Source organism: Oncorhynchus masou, chromosome 14 (assembly GCF_036934945.1).
Source record: "Oncorhynchus masou masou isolate Uvic2021 chromosome 14, UVic_Omas_1.1, whole genome shotgun sequence".
NCBI lineage: Eukaryota > Metazoa > Chordata > Actinopteri > Salmoniformes > Salmonidae > Oncorhynchus > Oncorhynchus masou.
The window spans coordinates 12,979,703-13,003,095 of record NC_088225.1 but is presented as its reverse complement, the minus strand read 5'-3'; the positions used below and the strand labels follow the sequence as shown (position 1 = coordinate 13,003,095).

General features: G+C 44.7%; 1 protein-coding gene across 1 annotated transcript in view; it reads right to left on the bottom strand.

Moving 5' to 3' along the window:
* Positions 1 to 1,421: 1,421 nt before the first annotated feature.
* Positions 1,422 to 23,393, bottom strand: part of LOC135554271 (paralemmin-1-like) — a 35,426-nt gene continuing 13,454 nt past the window's right edge. Inside the window, exons 2-8 of the mRNA XM_064986470.1 lie at positions 14,176 to 14,227; positions 9,870 to 9,950; positions 8,151 to 8,230; positions 7,837 to 7,915; positions 4,221 to 4,248; positions 3,873 to 3,956; positions 1,422 to 3,280 (exon numbers count right to left, since the gene is read on the bottom strand). Of these exons, the coding sequence (XP_064842542.1) occupies positions 2,325 to 3,280; positions 3,873 to 3,956; positions 4,221 to 4,248; positions 7,837 to 7,915; positions 8,151 to 8,230; positions 9,870 to 9,950; positions 14,176 to 14,220 (1,353 nt within the window). The 5' untranslated portion in view covers positions 14,221 to 14,227 and the 3' untranslated portion in view covers positions 1,422 to 2,324. The remainder of the gene's footprint in view (positions 3,281 to 3,872; positions 3,957 to 4,220; positions 4,249 to 7,836; positions 7,916 to 8,150; positions 8,231 to 9,869; positions 9,951 to 14,175; positions 14,228 to 23,393) is intronic.

Sequence of the window (23,393 nt, the reverse complement as noted above, 5' to 3'; positions counted from 1 at the left end):
CCATATCACTTTCAGCCTTAAGCTCAAAACATTGATTTCATGACAACATACTAATTTAAACTCCAGCCAAATTAGAATGCTCTCTCTGTGAGAACCAGTAAACCACATAATGAAAATTCATGTTTACGGTATGTCATTTGCATGAATGTCTCCAGACACCACACCTGTTAAGATGACACCAGATCTTTTACTATGCATAATGGCAAACTGATCAGAACTGTCATTGTCATTGAGGTTGTGCAGTTCTGTATGTCATCGTGTCTAATTACAAATGCTCCCATGTAATCTACAGATGCAGGATCTTAATTTTAAGACAGTTTGCTACAGCAAGAAAATAATCCTGCAGCAGCAGGAAATGTGAATTATTGTGGGGATTATAATTAATGGCCATTTTTGTAAATCAAGTCTGAAAATTTCAAAGTGGAAATGACAAACTTTAGAAGCCTTTTAAAAACACTACAAGCTTGTGTTTTCTGCTGTGCAGGAAAATTCTTAGCAACAAAAGAATGATTAAATTAAATTCCTACATCTGTAGTCACCTCAGGTGCAGGTGAGATTTATATGTCTATATTTACCCTCAGGCTTATAGCCATACACTAGCCCTGGATTATCAAAAAGCCAGCCACACTATGTATGAAGTGATTGCATCGCAACGCAAAATATTAATGATATTTAATGAGCTTATCTCCTCCATTAAGAGGAAGTCAACCAAACATTTCTCAGTGATACAAATACAAGCTCTTCCTTGAAAACCACAATTAATTATACATATCACCTCATGACACATCAAATATCCTGAAATCTCAAATATTTAAAGCCTTTTTATGGCAATAAACTGTAGGCTGTATATATCTATATTAAAGTAAAGCTAGACGCTTGTTTCAAGAGTTGTTACTTTGTGATCAATAATAACAGCCATACATATTATTTGTTTCTGAAAACTAAATGGGTTATGGAAATTAAATGTAAATTAATCATATGCATCTGTGAGTGCTATTAATGACAAAACGTTGATAGCTAACAGTATAATATCAGAATACAGCAAGGTACTGTAAAATGAATAATAAGAAAGAGACCCACCTGTTTGCAGTGTCGTGGCTGTGTCCAGGCTTCAGTCTGAATGATGCTGCTAGACTGCTGCTGAGACACGTGAGAGGTGAGACTGTCTGTCACTCAAACGGCGAAGGGGCTGAAGCTCATTGACTACAACTCGAATTGCTACAGGGCTGGCCCACGTGGGGAACATTTTAGGGAAAATGGCATAGCACATCTTCCAGAAAAATAGTATCTCTTTTATACTAGGGATTTCATGGCTAATTGTGGTAAGACAGTAATTCTGCTCATATATTAAGTATGTATGAACTACACATTGACATATCCAGCCCAAAGAGAGAGGTCAAAAAACAACTTAATAGTCGCCAAAAGGTCCATAGCGTGTCTTTAATGGTATGTCACAGCTCATTTGCAATAAAGAGTCCTATACATGAACGTCCTGACAGGAACGTTGCTACTGCTGATCAAAAGGAAAGAACGAGACAAACAAACATTTTAAGAATATGAAATATATTGTGTTTTGATAATCACACACATTCCATTTTTTTTAAAATCCACCTTCATTAATTAACAGACATGGCTAAATCAAAATTCAACTACCAAACACGCTTACAGATACAAATCGCACTGAATAGATGTAATGGCAACCAACCCTTCTTTAACAGACTGTTTTGGTCACTGACGGAATACAATATCATATTCATAACCATAACATTTGTATTACTGATAAGGACACTCTAAAAGTAGAGAACAAAAGGGTTAGTTGCCATTGAAATAGGCACATTGGGCATTTCTGAGATTAATATTTAAAAATCTATTTCCAAAAAGAAACAGATCAGTGGTTGTTGTATTATTCATCTTTGGTTCATTCCTAGAGGACATAATGCTGAGTACTTTTTTTGGGCTGATACAACCAATCCAGAGGAGTGTGAGATGAGTGCTGCTGGGATTCTGGCAGTAAAACCTAGTCGCATTACTGAACTGTGTCCAGCAGGAGGCAGAAGGGCTTTGTAACAGTCACACTGGAGTCTGTTCACAGAGCTGTTTGAAGAGAGGAGGATAACAGTAAACACTCCTTGACACAAGCCATGTGGGACTGTCGTCTCAGAGGATACCAGTGACATTTTAGATGAGGAGCAAAGACACGCTTCTCTGGAGCACATCCTGTGCAATTTAGACAATGTTGTAGATTTAGGCCACACATACAGACCATTCATCATGAGTGGCACAGCTTAGAGGAATGGAGGGGTGATGCTCTATCATGTGCAGAATCACATGATAGAGCAGCACTTGGTATTGTGTTTGGATGACCTCTTTCCTGTTTCCTCGGCTCTGTAGCGTGGGGTTGTTCTGGGGGGATCATCCTCATGTCCCAGATCCTCAACCTCTTCCTGAGTGTAGCCCAGGATGACAGGTGGGACAGGGCCCTCCACAAAGACAACCAATCCACTCACGTCCTCCTCATCATCCTCATGCACTACAGCCTCTACCTCTTGCTCAGTGTAGCCCAGGAAGGGTTCAGTCTCAGACCCAAGAACCGGAGACTGAAGAACAATCTCCTCCTCACCTGCGTCAGAAATGATCACCCTCTCCACCTCCACCAACTCTCTATCATCCTCATGGCCTAGACCCTCGCTCTCTGACTTTACCTCAGTGTAGCCCAGGAAGGTCAGTGTGACAGTGCCCTCCACAAGGTCTACCTGACCTACTCCTGTCTCCTTGTCCATCTCATCATCCTCATAGCCCAGATCCTCAACCTTTTCCTCAATGTAGCCCAGGTCGGTCGGTCGGATAGGGCCCTCCACAATTTCCACCACTCCTATTTCTACCTCCTCGTGCATCTCATCATCCTCATTCCCCACAACCTCAACCTCTTCCTTAGTGTAGCCCAGGGTTGTAGGTGCGGCAGGGTCCTCCACATTGTCCACCTCCTCTTCCATCCCACCACCAACCTCTATCTTCTCCTCTGCCTTCTGTTGTGGTACAACTGGGATCTCATCCAGCAGTACTTGCATCCCGACATCGTTGATGACACTAAGGAGCTGTCCCAGCTCCTCAGCAGAAGGCTGCCCCTCTGCCCCGCCGACGTGGTGGACGCTCTTCCTGCTGTCATTGAACACCGTCTGCCCCAAGGCCCTGGGTGCTCCAGACACGGGCACCACAGACCTGATCTTGGTGACCCCTGTCTTTGAATCCCTCTCCACCTGCACTGTAACCATCCCCAGCACTGCAACACAGAGGGAGAAATTATACTGGGCAATATAACAGTCAAGTCACTACATTTGGAATCATGGTCAGAGCATGGATATTATATTCTACCCATACCACTACTCAAATACTATCAATATAGCCTTTCCCCTAAAGCAAGGCCTACATTACCAGTAGGTGAAGGACGAGAGGGCACATTTTTGTGTCATATGTCAGAGCCCTCTTTGCTAATGTCAGCCTGCACAACATGAGTAAACAGCACAAGGTCAATGTGCAGGCTCACAGTGCACAACCCAGTACCCTTTCAACTCTCCATAGCCCCCAGCATGCATAAGAAATGTACCAAGAGAAACAAAGTGGCCTAAATATAACTATCGCCTGCATTCTGCTCCAGCCCTTCAACCCAGCCAGCCACATTGTTAAGCTGTACCCTGGAGGCAAAACCCAGCCACAGGAACAGATACAGAGAAAAATATGGAGAGAAATACAGTTTCCCTCATAGTGAAGGTATGTTTAGATTTTCACTGTGGCTGGGCCCGTCCCAAATCAATGGTGTGGATGATGATGAGCACTATCACATTTCTGTGGTAGGAATCCTCCCCAAACAGTACCTGATCGACCTTCCAGTCCATTCTCATGGAGAACCCCCTCCATTACTGGCCCAGGGAGCTGACCCCCAGCAGCTCTGACGATGTCTAAACAATAAAGATACAGCTAATACAAAACCATTGTACTTTCCATAAACAAATTCTAATGTGCTGCGTGACAATCATGCGTTTGAGTTATATCATATCAACTATAAAACAATCACAGCTGTGGCTTCATTCTGTCACCCTGATTACATTAGTGTCAGTCAGAAAGAGATAAAAGAACAGTCACATGCAGGATGGTCGAAGAGAAAGTGAGAATGAACGAGATGTCCAGAACTAGAGCTAAAGGACCATGCAGGTGAAGCTTACCTTGTATCCCACCCTCGTCAATGTCAGCCTATGGGGAAACAGAGGAGACCATTTTAAGTGGAACCCCTGGTCCTAACAGTCCTACAGTCACTGTCTCCCCCAAACACTTTCCTCTTCTTCCCTTATCTCTCCCAGGCCCTGCGCACTGCCATAAATATGTCACAGTAACCATTAGAGCAGTGTGGCGCTGGGCTCAGCTTTGTGTTAGAGTGTTAGAGATGAATACACACTGAACTTCCATACCAAGTGTTAGTGTGAGCTAAAGATGGACCAGACACAAACCGGAATGTAAAAGTTCAAGTAATGGTCAGTATATTATATACACTGAGTGTGCAAAACACACCTGCTTTTTCCATGACATAGACTGACTAGGTGAATCCAGGTAAAAGTTATGATCCCTTATTGATGTTACCTTTCCTAAATTAGCCATGGATGGAGATAAGGATTTGGACTGGTTCTACTTAATTCTCCGTACTAGACAATGATATAACGGCGATTCTGATCCAACCATGAATTCATACATTGTTGTGCCCCTGAACTGAGAGGATGGAAGTTCAATATGTAGCAAGATGTAGTAGGCTAATGTTAACTAGCTAACGTTGCCCATGAAAGGAAGTTGGGCTAGTGAGCAAGAATTTTAGCCAGGTAGCACAGGGCAACAAAAAATACAAGCTGTATGACAGAGTGATAGCCTGTTTCGTCAACAGGAAAGAGAGGAGGATGACATTGGCGTTTCTCTCTAAGTAGGGTGAGTCAACATGTTTTTTCCATTATGCGCGCGCACACACACACACACACACACACACACACACACACACACACACACACACACACACCATGGACAGCCACATCATGTTTGGCGTATGTTGATTGGACTAAATCTTTTTTTGGTATCTTTAAGTTGTTACTGTATTAGACTAAGCAGAGGTGATTTGATGGTGTTGAAATGTTGAAGTTGAAATGGTGCTGGACTAGTGGAGGCAGCTCCTGTTTTCTTTGCGACTTGCGGGAACTCTACGTGGTTCTAAATCAATAGTTGTTTAGTAGTCTGAAAATGTTGAAAACATTAACTTGCTTGACCATGCTGCAGGTCTTTTTGTTACATACAATATGCTTTGTGGACCGCACCGGACAGAGATTACTCTCCGGGTTTTGTGATGAAACAAAGGTGTGTTTGATTTTTCTGCCACTGTGTCTTATTATTGTCTCTGCCTTAGGCCTGTATATCACAGTGGCAAGGCATATGAACTAACAGGTTATAGAGCAAACAACAATTATCCCTTTTTTTCTGGCTTGGCTTCCCCGGTGATTTTACCCACGCACCACTACTGGTGGAATGCTTGGAACACCTTGTCCATGCCCCGACGAATTGAGGCTGTTCTGAGGGGAAAAGGGGGTGCAACTCAATATTACGAAGGTGTTCCTAATGTTTTGTACACTCAGTGTATGTTCCCCTGTAGAGTTCACAGTTGGTATGGGGTCAAAGTCCTGTCAGTCAACAGCCAGACACCCTTTAGGCCTCCCCCAATGTGTAGGGCTATAACGTCACTAAATGTCACAGTCAGTTTTCCACTCCTACTTTAAAACAGGGGATCGGTACTTGCAATGTACTGTGGTTTGATTTCCAAAGGGAGGCAAAAACCAATCTGTTGAAAAGGTCATAACTGCATGAACAACGGGATACTTTACTATAGAGAGGAGTGGTTTCTGCTGAACATCAATCTGTAGGATCAAAGGCTTCGTGAGGGAAAAGATCTTCAACTGCTGTAGTTGTGAAATATCGAATCTATTAATATTACACAGTTCCAAACTGAATCAGGTGTTATTGATGTAAAAACATTGAGAATATTGAGTAAAACACACCATTGGGGTAAAAAAAGTATACTGAACATAAATATAAACGCAACAATTTCAACGTTTTTACTGAGTTACAGTTCATAGAAGGAAATCTGTTAACTGAAATAAATCCATTAGGCTCTAATCTATGGATTTCACATGACTGGGCAGGGGTGTAGCCATGCATGGGCCTGCGAGGGCATAGGCCCACCCACTTCGGAGCCAGGTCCACCCACTGGGGAGCAAGGCCCAGCCAATCAGAATGGGTTTTTCCTCACAAAAGGGCTTTATTACAGACCTAAATACTCGATCCCGCAGGTTAACTTCTTGAAACTCCCCATCCCGGATCCGGGTTTGTGACTAAAGCCTCAGGCTCATTAGCATAACGCAACGTTAACGAATTCTGAAAATCGCAAATAAAATGAAAATAATGCGTCTGCTCTCAAGCTTAGCCTTTTCTTAACAACACTGTCATCTCAGATTTTCAAAATATGCTTTTGAACCATAGAAATTGACTAATTTGTGTAAGAGTATGCAAAGCTAGCATAGCATTTTGAGTAGCATTTAGCACGCAACATTTTCACAAAAACCAGATAACCAAATAAATAAAATCATTTACCTTTGAAGAGCTTCTGATGTTTTCAATGAGGAGACTCTCAGTTACATACCAAATGCGCAGTTTTTCCTGAAAGCGTCTGTGTGTAGGAGAAATCGTTCCGTTTTCTACATTGCGTCTGGCTACCGAAACGAACCGAAAATTCAGTCACCTACAACGTAAAACTTTTTCCGGATTAACTACATAATATCGACCGAAACATGGCAAACGTTGTTTGGAATCAATCCTCAAGGTGTTTTTTCACATATCTCTTCATTGATATGCAGTTCGTGGAAGCTTGCTTTCCTCTCTGTATCCCATGGAAAAATACTGGCAGGTGACTTTTGCGCACCAATTTCGGCGCAGGACACCGGGCGGACACCTGGTAAATGTGGTCTCTTATGGTCAATCTTCCAATGATCTGCCCACAAATACGTCACGATGCTGCAGACACCTTGGGGAAACGACAGAAAGGGTTGACTCACTCCTCTCGCATTCACAGCCATATAAGGAGACAATGGAAAACAGAGCCTCAAAAATCCTTGTCATTTCCTGGATGCCATCTCATCTTGGTTTTGCCTGAAGCTCACGTTCTAGGGCACGCACAGAGAATATCTTGGTATTTCTGGACACGTCAGAGTGTTTTCTTTCGAATGGTATCAATTATATGCATAGTCGAGCATCTTTTTGTGACAAAATATCTTGTTTAAAACGGGAACGTTTTTCATCCAAAAATGAAATAGCGCCCCCATAGATGTAAGAGGTTAAGAAGGCGATGTGGAGGTTCTGGACTGGCATGGTTACGTGTGGTCTGCGGTTGTGAGGCCTGTTGGAAGTACTGCCAAATTTTCTAAATCGACATTGAAGGTGGCATTGTGTTGTGTGACAAAACTGCAAAACTGCACATTTTAGTGGCCTTTTCTTGTCCCAAGCACAAGGTGCACCTGTGTAATGATCATGCTGTTTAATCAGCTTTTTGATATGCCACACCTGTCAGGTGGATGGATTATCTTGGCAAAGGAGAAATGCTCACCTTCCATGTTGCATGTATATTTTTGTTCAGTGTATAATGGGGAAAATCTGCTAAGATATTTAATATGGCACAGAGGTATTCTAATTGATTAAGTATATTAAAAATCATATTGAAACTCAGGTTCTCGGAATGTCTCTGCTTTCTCCACTTGCCTGGCTGTGGTTCTGGGCATTGGTGACTGTGTAGCTTGTAGATTCAATGACCTCCACTATATCCTCTTCAGTCGGCAACCTAATACACACACATTCACACGTTGATGACCGTAACACAACATAACACCAACACATTAACATACAAACCCATTCACACATACAATACATACATGCAGAGGCATGACTACAGTTCAGGGGTGTGTCAGTATCAAGTGCTTTATGCAAGAGATATATAAACATCTGAGCATATCAACTCCCTCAGCCAACAGGCATGGGGAGTGATAGATTGTGTGTGTGTGCCGTGGGTGTCTCACTCCTCTGTGTAGGTCTCAGCGCTGCGCCCAGGGACAGGCTGGGGGTTCTCGCTCAGCCACTGGTCCCTCAAGGACTTCCGCTGTGAGGAGAGATTTGGAGAGAGAGAGAGAGGGATGGAGAGAGAGAGAGAGAGGGAGGGATGGAGAGAGAAAGAGGGTTGGTGACTATGACTAGGGTCTGCTATGTCCTGTGCAGTTAGCATATGCATGAAACGGCCTATGCTCTGAGCCTTCTCTCTCAGCATGCAGCTCCCCCAACTGCCATCTCATCCTTCCAAAACAAGCCTTTTCTCTCAAATTCCCCATAGCAAAAGAAGCTAACAAAAACAAAAGCCTTCTGTCTCTATGAATACTGAAACGGTTATCCAGTATGCAGTAACAAAAACAAACAGCCCCTAGACACAGAGCTCTGGCTGCCATTTTGGATCTCCAGCAGGATGAGTGAGGCCAAGAGCCTGGTGTTGTCTGTCTGTGAGGGAGAAACTGCCCCCAAACTGTCCCCAAACCCGGATGTAGGCTTGATCACAAGGGGTTTGATTGAGACTGACAATAATAAACCTGGCCATGTTAATTTTGAGAGTGTTTGTAAATGGACCAACCTGCATTGGCTGCGACTCAGTTAGTTCCCTTTCAACCTTTGAAGCAGAAGCCTTCCAGAGCCCAGAGGTACAGTAAAGGAGGGGTCCTCCTTTCATTCTAACTCAGGTATGACAACACCAAGCTGAGGGGTGAACATAGTCCTACCTGGCTCCAAGCCTCATCAATTAGTCATACGACGATGTGGGGACGATGTGGGGAGTGTGAGAGGAAGCCAAGCCACAACAACAGACAGACAGTGGTGACAATGACACAACTTTATATTGGAGTGGTGGTGACACTAAGTTGGCCTTGTTCACAACTATTTGCCAAGACAACCTTTTGGATGGAAAGTGTGTGACCACTCCATGTGAGACCAGTCTCTTACTGTGCTCAGAGTCAGAAAAGAAATGTAAGACAGGAGGGGAAGTGAGCTGTGCTTACAGAGATGCTCTAACTTCTGGGCTGACTGGGAACAAGAGACTGTTCACACACTTCACACTGAGGAAGAAGGAAGCCCTGTGGCTTCAGACAACTCCTTTCCTCTGCCATGTGTAAGGCTGATGACGCCAGCACAGCACACATCCTCAGGCAAACCCAGTAATGTAGAGTAGACTGTTTGTGTGGGCAGCTGCCTGAGTGATATGTGTTGATGGAGCGGTTCTAGCCACTCCACCACTGATCTGACGTGAAGGAGTTAATGGGGTCCAACAGGGATCAGTGCTGGTGGTTCCAGTGGAGGAGAGAATTACTGACAAAGATCAACACAATGCACAGCTCTCTCTCTCACTCTCACTCTGACTCACTCCCTCCCTCTTTCTCTACAACCACCTCATCCTTTCAGTTCCTCTCTTTCATGTGATTTCTCTCTTCGTTACAGAGGTCATGGTAGCAGAGATCATGGTAAGATGATGAGCAGAAGAGAGGTGAACAGGAAGGAGGAAGAAAAATACTCTTATACAGAGGAATAGAGAATGCCTCAGGACACCTCATGGTATTGGGGATCTTGTCTGGTGTTATGGAGCTAATTGAGTTTATCATCACACAGGAGTGCTCCACCCTGGGCATGTGAACCAGCTGCCAGCCATGTGGCTCCCTGCAACAGGACAACAGGGAAGGACAGACAGACAGACCCAGACAGACCTTGCGCTGGGCCTGCGTCAGCCACTCCTCCTCCATCTCTCTCCTTTCTTTCTCGTCTTCCTGCTGCTTACGTCGCTTGTCCTGGTGATGGGAGAAGAATAGAAAGAGAACAACAAAAAAAGAGAGATTTAGGGTTGAGTGGAGGTAGATATATAATTATGTTTCTGAACCTAATGAGGAGCACTTGTAATTAAGCATCTCAGACGTGTGTCACCACAGAGACAGAGTCCCACAGCTCACACTGCTTTCAAGCTCTACTGAGATAGTCATAGTTGTCATTTGAATGATGCTAGTGAAGGAGAAGATAACAGCACAACTACAGTACTGTATACTACAGTATAAGTGAAAAGCTGTGAAAGTAGATTAGAGTGTCAAGCCCCATAGACATATATGCTGTTGACCGGTGGAACAGCTGGTTCTTTAAGGTCAAAGTGCAGAGAAACGGAGATGAAGGGGCAAGGGGCATGTGGACATGCCAGCACTCCATCGTCATCAGCTAGTCTGACAGTAACACACATATCACACATACTGCACACTCATGTTCTGTCAGGAGGAGCGGTTCACTCCCATACATTAGCACCAATCCAGGCCTGAGACAGGAAACCACCACTGCTATCCCTTCGGACCTATCATAGTTTCCCCAACATCCCTCCTTTCAAAAGCAACTGCAATTAGATTACACTAAACAGAAGAGCTCATTTTGATCAGACTTTAATTAACGATTTTGGTCTAACCTAATTCAATAACAACTGTGTTGTGGCATAACATGTGGGAGTTGGCTAGACCCCACTGCATCAAAGAAAGACAGGATAAAGCATGGAGGGAAGGCATGAGCAGTGTGTGTGTGTGTGTGTGTGTGTGTGTGTGTGTGTGTGTGTGTGTGTGTGTGTGTGTGTATTTCTACTGTATCTTAATGCTCAAGGTCCCTGTAGTGTTTAACCCTGCTGATGAGGTCAGTAGTGGCCCTGGAGCAAACACCATGCAACCCAATTGAATTATTCAAACATGGACAGACCTGGGGGAGAGCAGGTATGTGATGTAGATGTACATGGCTGAGGGAGAGCAGGTATGTGATGTAGATGTACATGGCTGAGGGAGAGCAGGTATGTGATGTAGATGTAGATGGCTGAGGGAGAGCAGGTATGTGATGTAGATGTACATGGCTGAGGGAGAGCAGGTATGTGATGTAGATGTATATTGCTGGGGGAGAGCAGGTATGTGATGTAGATGAACATGGCTGAGGGAGAGCAGGTATGTGATGTAGATGTACATGGCTGAGGGAGAGCAGGTATGTGATGTGGATGTACATGGCTGAGGGAGAGCAGGTATGTGATGTAGATGTACATGGCTGGGGGAGAGCAGGTATGTGATGTACATGTACGTTGCTGGGGGAGAGCAGGTATGTGATGTAGATGTAGATGGCTGAGGGAGAGCAGGTATGTGATGTAGATGTACATGGCTGAGGGAGAGCAGGTATGTGATGTAGATGTATATTGCTGGGGGAGAGCAGGTATGTGATGTGGATGTACATGGCTGAGGGAGAGCAGGTATGTGATGTAGATGTACATTGCTGAGGGAGAGCAGGTATGTGATGTGGATGTACATTGCTGGGGGAGAGCAGGTATGTGATGTAGATGGCTGAGGGAGAGCAGGTATGTGATGTGGATGTACATGGCTGAGGGAGAGTAGGTATGTGATGTAGATGGCTGAGGGAGAGCAGGTATGTGATGTGGATGTACATGGCTGAGGGAGAGCAGGTATGTGATGTAGATGTACATGGCTGAGGGAGAGCAGGTATGTGATGTAGATGTATATTGCTGGGGGAGAGCAGGTATGTGATGTAGATGGCTGAGGGAGAGCAGGTATGTGATGTGGATGTACATGGCTGAGGGAGAGTAGGTATGTGATGTAGATGTACATGGCTGAGGGAGAGCAGGTATGTGATGTAGATGTACATGGCTGAGGGAGAGCAGGTATGTGATGTAGATGTACATTGCTGGGGGAGAGCAGGTATGTGATGTAGATGGCTGAGGGAGAGCAGGTATGTGATGTGGATGTACATGGCTGAGGGAGAGTAGGTATGTGATGTAGATGTACATGGCTGAGGGAGAGCAGGTATGTGATGTAGATGTACATGGCTGAGGGAGAGCAGGTATGTGATGTAGATGTACATGGCTGGGGGAGAGCAGGTATGTGATGTAGATGTACATTGCTGGGGGAGAGCAGGTATGTGATGTAGATGTACATGGCTGAGGGAGAGCAGGTATGTGATGTAGATGAACATGGCTGGGGGAGAGCAGGTATGTGATGTAGATGTACATGGCTGGGGGAGAGCAGGTATGTGATGTAGATGAACATGGCTGGGGGAGAGCAGGTATGTGATGTAGATGTACATTGCTGGGGGAGAGCAGGTATGTGATGTAGATGTACATGGCTGGGGGAGAGCAGGTATGTGATGTAGATGAACATGGCTGGGGGAGAGCAGGTATGTGATGTAGATGTACATGGCTGGGGGAGAGCAGGTATGTGATGTAGATGAACATGGCTGGGGGAGAGCAGGTATGTGATGTAGATGTACATGGCTGGGGGAGAGCAGGTATGTGATGTAGATGAACATGGCTGGGGGAGAGCAGGTATGTGATGTAGATGTACATGGCCGAGGAAGAGCAGGTATGTGATGTAGATGTACATGGCTGAGGGAGAGCAGGTATGTGATGTAGATGTACATGGCTGAGGGAGAGCAGGTATGTGATGTAGATGTAGATGGCTGAGGGAGAGCAGGTATGTGATGTAGATGTACATGGCTGAGGGAGAGCAGGTATGTGATGTAGATGTACATTGCTGGGGGAGAGCAGGTATGTGATGTAGATGTACATGGCTGAGGGAGAGCAGGTATGTGATGTAGATGTAGATGGCTGAGGGAGAGCAGGTATGTGATGTAGATGTACATGGCTGAGGGAGAGCAGGTATGTGATGTAGATGTAGATGGCTGAGGGAGAGCAGGTATGTGATGTACATGTACGTTGCTGGGGGAGAGCAGGTATGTGATGTAGATGTAGATGGCTGAGGGAGAGCAGGTATGTGATGTGGATGTACATGGCTGAGGGAGAGCAGGTATGTGATGTGGATGTACATGGCTGAGGGAGAGCAGGTGTGTGATGTGGATGTACATTGCTGAGGGAGAGCAGGTATGTGATGTAGATGTACATGGCTGGGGGAGAGCAGGTATGTGATGTAGATGTACATGGCTGAGGGAGAGCAGGTATGTGATGTAGATGTACATGGCTGAGGGAGAGCAGGTATGTGATGTAGATGTACATGGCTGAGGGAGAGCAGGTGTGTGATGTGGATGTACATTGCTGAGGGAGAGCAGGTATGTGATGTAGATGTAGATGGCTGAGGGAGAGCAGGTATGTGATGTAGATGGACATTGCTGGGGGAGAGCAGGTATGTGATGTAGATGAACATGGCTGGGGGAGAGCAGGTATGTGATGTGGATGTACATGGCTGAGGGAGAGCAGGTATGTGATGTAGATGTACATGGCTGAGGGAGAGCAGGTATGTGATGTGGATGTACATGGCTGAGGGAGAGCAGGTATGTGATGTGGATGTACATGGCTGAGGGAGAGCAGGTATGTGATGTGGATGTACATGGCTGAGGGAGAGCAGGTATGTGATGTGGATGTACATGGCTGAGGGAGAGCAGGTATGTGATGTGGATGTACATGGCTGAGGGAGAGCAGGTATGTGATGTGGATGTACATGGCTGAGGGAGAGCAGGTATGTGATGTGGATGTACATGGCTGAGGGAGAGCAGGTATGTGATGTAGATGTACATGGCTGAGGGAGAGCAGGTATGTGATGTAGATGTATATTGCTGGGGGAGAGCAGGTATGTGATGTAGATGGCTGAGGGAGAGCAGGTATGTGATGTGGATGTACATGGCTGAGGGAGAGTAGGTATGTGATGTAGATGTACATGGCTGAGGGAGAGCAGGTATGTGATGTAGATGTACATGGCTGAGGGAGAGCAGGTATGTGATGTGGATGTACATGGCTGGGGGAGATATCCATCATATAAGCATAATGTATAGTACATGTCAATGTGCTCTGTGTGGGTTGTGTGCCTAATGTTAGAATGTCTTTAATTGTGTTGACTTCTGCAGAATGTGAGGTTAAAAAGGGTAACTATTTACAGATCACTGCTTTGATGCAGAGTAAAAGCCTCTCATCCCTGACCGTTGTTGTGCGTCTTTATCAATGCACAGCTTACATTTGTAAGGTGGAACTAAAACCCAGAGACTCACCTCTATAGCCTGCACTCTCTGCTGGTACTTCTCTGCCTCGTCCATGTTGGGTCTACAACACCAGAACACAGAGGAGAGTTATAGTTACTTTATCCTACTGTAGCAGTCCAGAAAACTGTTCATCATTTAAATGAAACTCAATTATTTAAAGTTGTTCCACACATATTTAGCGAAAGCGCAGAACTGATTTTCAATTCCCCTCGCTGTGGGACAGTGGATGAAAGAGTGTGATGATGTGATGCCTGATCCTAGATCAGTCATATATCAAAGCAGTGCAGAGGCTTATCATGGAGAGACTGCTACACTACTGTATTCTGTCATGTACTGGGTCCTTTGGGTGTTGTCCTGTCATCCTTCAAACCACCAACTACATGCTCATATTATGATACACTTTCCACAGAGGTGACTGGAAAACTGCTTGTTAGCAAATCTGCACTGGAGATGATTACTACATAATTCTTATATAATTATCTTCTAAAACCCTAAGTGAGAGAGCAGAGAGGAACTGGGAGAAGGGAGAGCACATAGCAGCCTTTGATGCTGAGTTGCTGAGCTCCCAACAGTAATAAGGCTGATTGAAATGAAAGGAACGATTGATTCCTGGAGCAGCAACCTCACACACACATAAAGTGTATGAGAAGAGGAAGTAACACAGAGGCTGAGAAAAGGACTATGGATCAGTTTGACTTACAGTAAGAGTGGGAGGGGAGAGCTGCTCTCAGAAGATGTTTTCGGTTCACACTGCCTTTCCCCCTCTGTTTTCACTCCAGTCGTACGTTATCATCAACTGTATATAAAACGCTGTAAACCAACCTGTCACAGCTTTGATCATCAATGACATGACAATGACACTAGTCCGGAGTGTACTACAGAGTGTACTACAGAGTGTGCTCCAGTACAGAGTATACTACAGAGTGTACTACTCTACAGAGTATACTACATAATGTACTAATCTACAGTACACTGTGTACTGCAGTACAGCGTGTACTACAGAGTGTACTACACGAGAGTGTACTATGTAGTGTACTACAGAATAGTGTACTACAGTACAGAGTATACCACATATTATACTACACTACGGAGTATTACTACAGAGTGTACTACAGAGTGTACCACAGTACATAGTGTACTACAGAGTGTACTACACTACAGAGTATTACAACAGAGTGTACTACAGAGTATTACTACAGAGTGTACTACACTACAGAGTATTACTACAGAGTGTACTACACTACAGAGTATTACTACAGAGTGTACTACACTACAGAGTAACCCTACATAGTGTACTACACTACAGAGTATTACTACAGAGTGTACTACACTATAGAGTATTACTACAGAGTGTACTACACTACAGAGTAACCCTACAGAGTGTACTACACTACAGAGTATTACTACAGAGTGTACTACACTACAGAGTATTACTACATAGTGTACTACAGAGTGTACTACACTACAGAGTATTACTACAGAGTATTACTACAGAGTGTACTACACTACAGAATATTACTACAGAGTGTACTACACTACAGAGTATTACTACAGAGTGTACTACACTACAGAGTATTACTACAGAGTGTACTACACTACAGAGTATTACTACAGAGTGTACTACACTACAGAGTATTACTACAGAGTGTACTACACTACAGAGTATTACTACAAAGTGTACTACACTACAGAGTATTACTAAAGAGTTTACTAGGGAGTGTACTACACTACAGAGTATTACTACAGAGTGTACTACACTACAGAGTATTACTACAGAGTGTACTACACTACAGAGTAACTCTACAGAGTGTACTACACTACAGAGTATTACTACAGAGTGTACTACACTACAGAGTATTACTACAGAGTGTACTACACTACAGAGTAACCCTACAGAGTGTACTACACTACAGAGTATTACTACAGAGTGTACTACACTACAGAGTATTACTACATAGTGTACTACAGAGTGTACTACACTACAGAGTATTACTACAGAGTATTACTACAGAGTGTACTACACTACAGAATATTACTACAGAGTGTACTACACTACAGAGTATTACTACAGAGTATTACTACAGAGTGTACTACACTACAGAGTATTACTACAGAGTGTACTACACTACAGAGTATTACTACAGAGTGTACTACACTACAGAGTATTACTACAGAGTGTTCAACACTACAGAGTATTACTACAGAGTGTACTACAGAGTGTACTACACTACAGAGTATTACTACAAAGTGTACTACACTACAGAGTATTACTAAAGAGTTTACTAGGGAGTGTACTACACTACAGAGTATTACTACAGAGTGTACTACACTACAGAGTATTACTACAGAGTATTACTACAGAGTGTACTACACTTGAGAGTATTACTGCAGAGTGTACTACACTACATAATATTACTACAGAGTATTACTACAGAGTGTACTACACTACAGAGTATTACTAAAGAGTGTACTACAGTATCTCCTCCTGTCATCTCTTTAAACATACTTAGAAGTGTTGACATAAGAAGAGCTGGAAGAGCCCCTTGAGTCAAACTCCAACAACTGTCAGAATGGCCACACACACACACACACACACACACACACACACACACACACACACACACACACACACACACACACACACACACCAAAGCTCACTCTGAGAGACGGCTGCTTGATTGAAGTTGCAGATGTGTTAAGCAATAAAATATCCATTAGGATTTACAGCCAATGACAGCCATTTCATGAGAGCAGAAGAGATTATAATTATACACTATTTTAATTGTACAGGTTATAATTCAACCTCAGATATTTACCTTGTATCTGTAAATGAACAAATATTCTATACACATGATATACATGATTGGTATAACTAGCCTTCCATGGAGAATGGTACTCAAGAGGCACGGGTGACTATATTTTAAGTACTGTTCTGTCCAACTCAGATTGATACTATATAGCATAAGTGGTTAGAGATTGAGGATGGTTGTTTGGTGTCTGAGGGCTGCACAGCTACAGTGTGATATAGCCATAATCAGCCACACAGGGCTATTGTTAGTCCCAGGTGGGCATTGTAGTGAGGGTGACGGACGGCTCTAGAGGGGGTGTTGTATTGACGGCAGGGCTATGATGGAGAGGGAGGGGCTGTGACGTCTCACACCCAACACTGGGGTCATTAGTGGGCACTGTCACGGTGATGGAGTGCCACAGGCAGAGGTTCATTAGAAGAAGCACGAGGACGCTGCCAACCCGGGGGACTCTCTTTGTCCAGATGATGGACGCCTTACACACTGCCAACCGCCAGCCATCCCAGAGCCCCCCCCCCCCCCACACACACACACCCACTAGGACACCCCAGTCCTTCTGTGTCTGTCTGGGTACAACTGGCTGCTGCTGCTACCCTGGAGAGGGGGGGGTGTTGCTGCAGTTTCTAGACACCATTTGTTGCATGGCATTCTCCTGAGAATCAGCTAATGTGATGTGTGCTGCTTATCATAAGAGCCCACACTCCATAGAGAGAGATAGAGAGATTTCCTGGGAGGACGTCAAGAGACCGGACCTTCCAGGGAGCTTCCCAGGGTTTCTGCTTAACTTAAATTTAACTTCCGAGGAGAAATGACTAGGGCCAAAGGGACAGAAACTTTCCATGCATCAAATGTCCCTGTACACTGTACTGCAACTCAGCCCCTTGAGAGACCCTGACCTGAAAGAGAAAGATAGAGGAAAGAGAGACACCTGGGTCCTCTGTGACCTGACCTGAGGGGAAAACACAATGTACTTCCAACAGCTACAAATCGAGCACTTAAGCCAGAATCCCTGCAACCCTTTTCCACTGAGCGGAGTCTTGGAGCGGGACCAAAATGGAATGGAAGCACAGACACTGAGGCTGGTGTGTGGGTGTCCCTCACCTGTCCCCACTCTGTCACTGAGCTCTCTGTCACTGAGCTCTCTGTCTCTCGTCAGCAGAGAGAGGAGTGCTCACGGAACATGGAGTGCCCACTCAGGCTGAACTGATTTCTCTCCAGCTGTGGGTGAGATCCAGGGACGGAGTGAGTGTGTTGTGTGTGTCACATTGTGTGTCTCACAGGGGAACACAGATAGTATGTACAGAAAGGTGGGGGATGTAAATGGGTGGGTGATGTGTGTGTGGGAGAGAGATAGATATATCTGACCTGTGTTTCTCAGCCACAAACAAATGCAAGACGTCTGACAGTCAGCGCCTTATGTTCTCCAAGGGGGTTGGAAATCTCCTCTGTGTTTTCCGCTTAAGGTACGGCTCACTGAATGTGACTGTGAGACTAGAGGGGGGTGGAACACTGGGAGATATTTACACCAGTAGCACAGCAGGAGGCACATTCTGTAGCCTGACACCATACAGTACAGTATGCATTACTGATGCATACAGAAATAGTTTAGAGGCTTTACACATTCAGTATTACTGTAATCACTATGCTGTACAAACAATACTCAAGAAGAGCACTGCCCATATGTTTGGAATGGTGGGTGGAAACATAGGGGAAAATGTAACATGTAAATCTTACTCCTCCATAGGGAACCCAGTTTATCACTGTGTGGAGGATCAGAATAACCTCACCCTGGAATCCTAACTATGTGGACGGGGCTGGAATGGATCTCTCCCTGGAGCTCCCCATGGACTCACTGTGGGGGAGACCAGACCACCCGGGGCTGGAATGGATCTCTCCCTGGAGCTCCCCATGGACTCACTGTGGGGGAGACCAGACCACCCGGGGCTGGAATGGATCTCTCCCTGGAGCTCCCCATGGACTCACTGTGGGGGAGACCAGACCACCCGGGGCTGGAATGGATCTCTCCCTGGAGCTCCCCATGGACTCACTGTGGGGGAGACCAGACCACCCGGGGCTGGAATGGATCTCTCCCTGGAGCTCCCCATGGACTCACTGTGGGGGAGACCAGACCACCCGGGGCTGGAATGGATCTCTCCCTGGAGCTCCCCATGGACTCACTGTGGGGGAGACCAGACCACCCGGGGCTGGAATGGATCTCTCCCTGGAGCTCCCCATGGACTCACTGTGGGGGAGACCAGACCACCCGGGGCTGGAATGGATCTCTCCCTGGAGCTCCCCATGGACTCACTGTGGGGGAGACCAGACCAGCCGGGGCTGGAATGGATCTCTCCCTGGAGCTCCCCATGGACTCACTGTGGGGGAGACCAGACCACCCGGGGCTGGAATGGATCTCTCCCTGGAGCTCCCCATGGACTCACTGTGGGGGAGACCAGACCAGCCCCGGGATGGGGGTCAAATGGTCTCCAGGATTTCTGGTATACATTAAGTTGAGTGCCAAGAGTTTTTCCTGACTGTGTGATCTACCCAGGAAAAGACTTGGCCTTAGCTGTGACTATAACTAGGGCTCAGATTTTTTTCTGGCCAGGTCCCATGATCTGGGAAAAACTCCTGGCCCTAAATGCATCGTAATCGCAATCGTTAGTGTAAAAACAAGAAATGGCCAATCTGGTCTGGCCACTGGTCTTCATGGCACATTCAGTCCACAGAGTGAGACAAACTCAGACCCTGCCACTTAGCCATATTTTACATGGGGGTGAGAGTCAGCCAGTCCAGAGAGAAAGCGATTCTCTGTCCCAGAAACCAGTCATGTACAAACGTTACACTGCTCCACTCTCTAATGTATAATTCAGCACTAGGAAGGCATTCTATATGTCCCCCGGAATCAACTCGGTTTTTAAAGTTACTTTCTGCGTTGTTTTCCAAGTCCTCCTCTACTTCCCGTTGCTGAAAGCATGGATTCAATTGTTTATACTTTTGGTTTTTAATAAAGTGCAAGTGCTTTAAGTCGTTGTGGGTGTGCATGTCAGCATGCATTTGTTTGTGTGTGTGAATCTGTGTACGTGTGTTTGGTAGATTGAGTGCTGAAAGTATAGGGAGCCGTAAAAGTGACAGAATATGAGTGGAATCAGAAATATTTGATTTGAATGCCACAGAAGTATAACTCACAGAACATTCTTCCCCGAAATCGAAAGCAGGTCTGGAGGAGGAAGCTCACAGCTCTGTGACTGATGTGATGGTGGGAACTCTGGAGATGTGACAACGGTATAAGCTCCCAGTGAGATTCTGGAGGTTATCAGGAAGCCACACATCCCTCCTGGTAGGCCAGTACACAGCTGTAGTTATACTAGCTAAATATTTTATTCACATCCAAAACATCTCTAAATTGGATGTAAGGCAGGGATCAGGGAGATAATTGGCGTTAGCAGAGGTGTTCACCCAGCAACAATATTCATACACCAGTAACTATGGGATGTCCTGAACTCTGTAACCAACACCACCATTTCCAGGAACAGAGGTGCAGCTGACATTCCAGTACAATGAAGTCAACTAGAGAATACAGCACGTTCCATCGGAATCACTGTTGTACAGACATACTGTAGACTGTGGAACTGTACTAGGCTCAGGACAGGAGAGCCCCAACCCTCCTCAGCCTGGGCTGCTAAGAGCCAGGACTTCCAGGCCAGTACTTAGCTGATAGCACACAACTTAGCAGGGGAGACTGACTCACATTAATGGACTCTCTGTTAGGGACTTCCACCTGGGCCACGCGTGCGCGCGCACACTCACACACACACACACACACACACACACCACAATGAAGCTCCTTCCATGTTGAGGCCCAGATTGCAGGACATGTGTCTGTTGCCTACCAAGCGTTTGCATTGTCATTGTGGATTACTTCGTCATTGGGTTCAATTACCATCAGAGATGTGCTTGGTGGCACAGATGGCTCATGTGTGCTCTGTTTGTTTGTCTGAGCCTCTCTGTCAACGTCTCTAATTAGAATAAGGAGAAACAGTATGCTGCTTCCCAACAGGAAGTAAGATGCAGCAATACACTCCATTTAACTTCACAAGAGCTCACACAGGAGCTCCGCCTATCACATGCATGTGTTCAAACACGTTAAAACGCGCATGCGCACGAACACACACCCACACTTACTAACACACACACTTCACCAACTTTCCTTGGCAAACACACTTGGATGGAAATGCTCTCTCACTTCTTAGCCTCTTAGAGCTACCCCCCTACTTTTTTCAATTTCCGCCTGAAGACATACCCAAATCTGACTGCCTGCAGCTCAGGCTCAGAACCAAGGATATGATTTCATTTGAAAGAAAACACTCTGACGTTTGAGTAAATGTGAATTGAATGTAGGAGAATATAACACAATAGATAATAGATAGTATAATAAACAGATATATATGGAGTACAGGGAACATAAGGTTGAATATATTATTATAGACCTGCAAGATCTACTGTCTCATTTATATTATGACAGACCAGCTAGATCTACTGTCTATTTTATATTATGACATTTCAGCTAGATCTACTGTCTCTATTATATTATGACAGACCAGCTAGATCTGCTGTCTTTATTATATTATAACAGACCAGCTAGATCTACTGTCTTTATTATATTACAACAGACCAACTGTATCTACTGTCTCCATTTCACTTTGGCCATTGTTGTGGGCCTGCCCTCCCCTCAACAGCCTCAAATAGGCTATTTCATGTGGGGGTGGGGTGGGCCGGCAGACACACACATCTCACATTTCATTACATTACATTTTTATATATTGCTACTAAAATGTTTAAAAATCACAAATAATATTTTATATTATTAATTGCAAACAACAGCATTAGCATGAGAAGAACTTACCAGTCCAAAACAATGTCCTCTCCGTTCAAAAAATATTCCTCCATTTGGGAATCGCTAAATGAATCGTCCTCCAACAATCTCTGTCTCACTTTCCCGATCAATTTCTTCTAAAATTGTGTGTACTGTATATCTAGACTGTATATCTAGACTTAGATTTAGCTTTCCCTGACTTAGTCGCCATACTGATTGATATATAAACAGCTGAAGATGCACTTTACCAAAACAAGGCTGTGCGTAACATGAGTTGCTCCTTCCGGTATGAAACTTCAATGGCGAATGACCCTCTTTACGCCGGAGTTTACTACATGGCTTGGTCTTCCAACACATAAACATTACATATTGCCATTACATATTGCAATCAACTGGTTGTGTTACAAACAAACCAGTTGATTGCAATAAAACCAAACATGACTGGAAAAGTCACGTTTACTGTGTGTATTTACATCGAATGTGTCGTCAAAAATGGAATGAGACGGAATTCACAACACAAGCGGTTCACAAAATGTTTCGTGTTAGGCTATAAAAATGGATTTTATCAAACAAAAGACCATTCATTGTGTAACAATGAGCATTGGGATTGCAAACAGAGGAAGATCGTCAAAGGTAAACAATTAATTTTATTGCAGTTTGTGATTTTGTTACGCTTGTGCTGGTTGAAATAGTTGTTTTTTTATGGGGCTCTATCCTCAGATAATCGCATCGTATTCTTTCGCAGTAAATCCTTTTTTAAATCTGACAACGCAGTTGGATTAGCAAGATTCTAGGCTTTCGAAACATGTGAGACACTTGTATTTTCATGAATGTTTAATGACTATTTATGTAGCGATCACCGTATGTTGTCGAATTTCATCCCGCTAACGGGTACGGTGCGCAGAGGTTAACAGTTTTCCTAGAAAGAGTACTGAACTGTGTGCCGTTTATACTGAACAAAAATATAAACGCAACTTGTAAAGTGTTGGTCCCATGTTTCATGAGCTGAAATAAAAGATTTTCCATGCACACAATAAGCTTATTTCTCTCAAATTGTGTGCACAAATGTGTTTATATCCCTTGCCATGATAATCTATCCACCTGCCAGGTGTGGCATATCAAAAAGCTGATTAAACAGCATGATCATTACACAGGTGAACCTTCCACAGATGTCTCAAGGTTATAGGGAGAGTGAAATTGGCATACTCACTGCAGAAATGTCCACCAGAGCTGTTGCCAGATAATTGAATGTTTGTTTCTCTACCATAAGCCGACTCCAAAGTTATTTCAAGAGAATTTGGCAGTATATATAACCGCAGACCATGTGTATGGCTTCGTGTGGGCGAGTGATTTGCTGATGTCGACTTTGCGAACAGAGTTCCCCAGTGGCGGTGGGGTTATGGTAGGGGCAGGTATAAGCTACTGACAACGAACACAATTGCATTTTATCGATGGCAATTTGAATGCACAGAGATACCGTGACAAGATCCTGAGGCCCATTGTCGTGCCATTCATCCTCCACCATCAACTCATGTTTCACCATGATA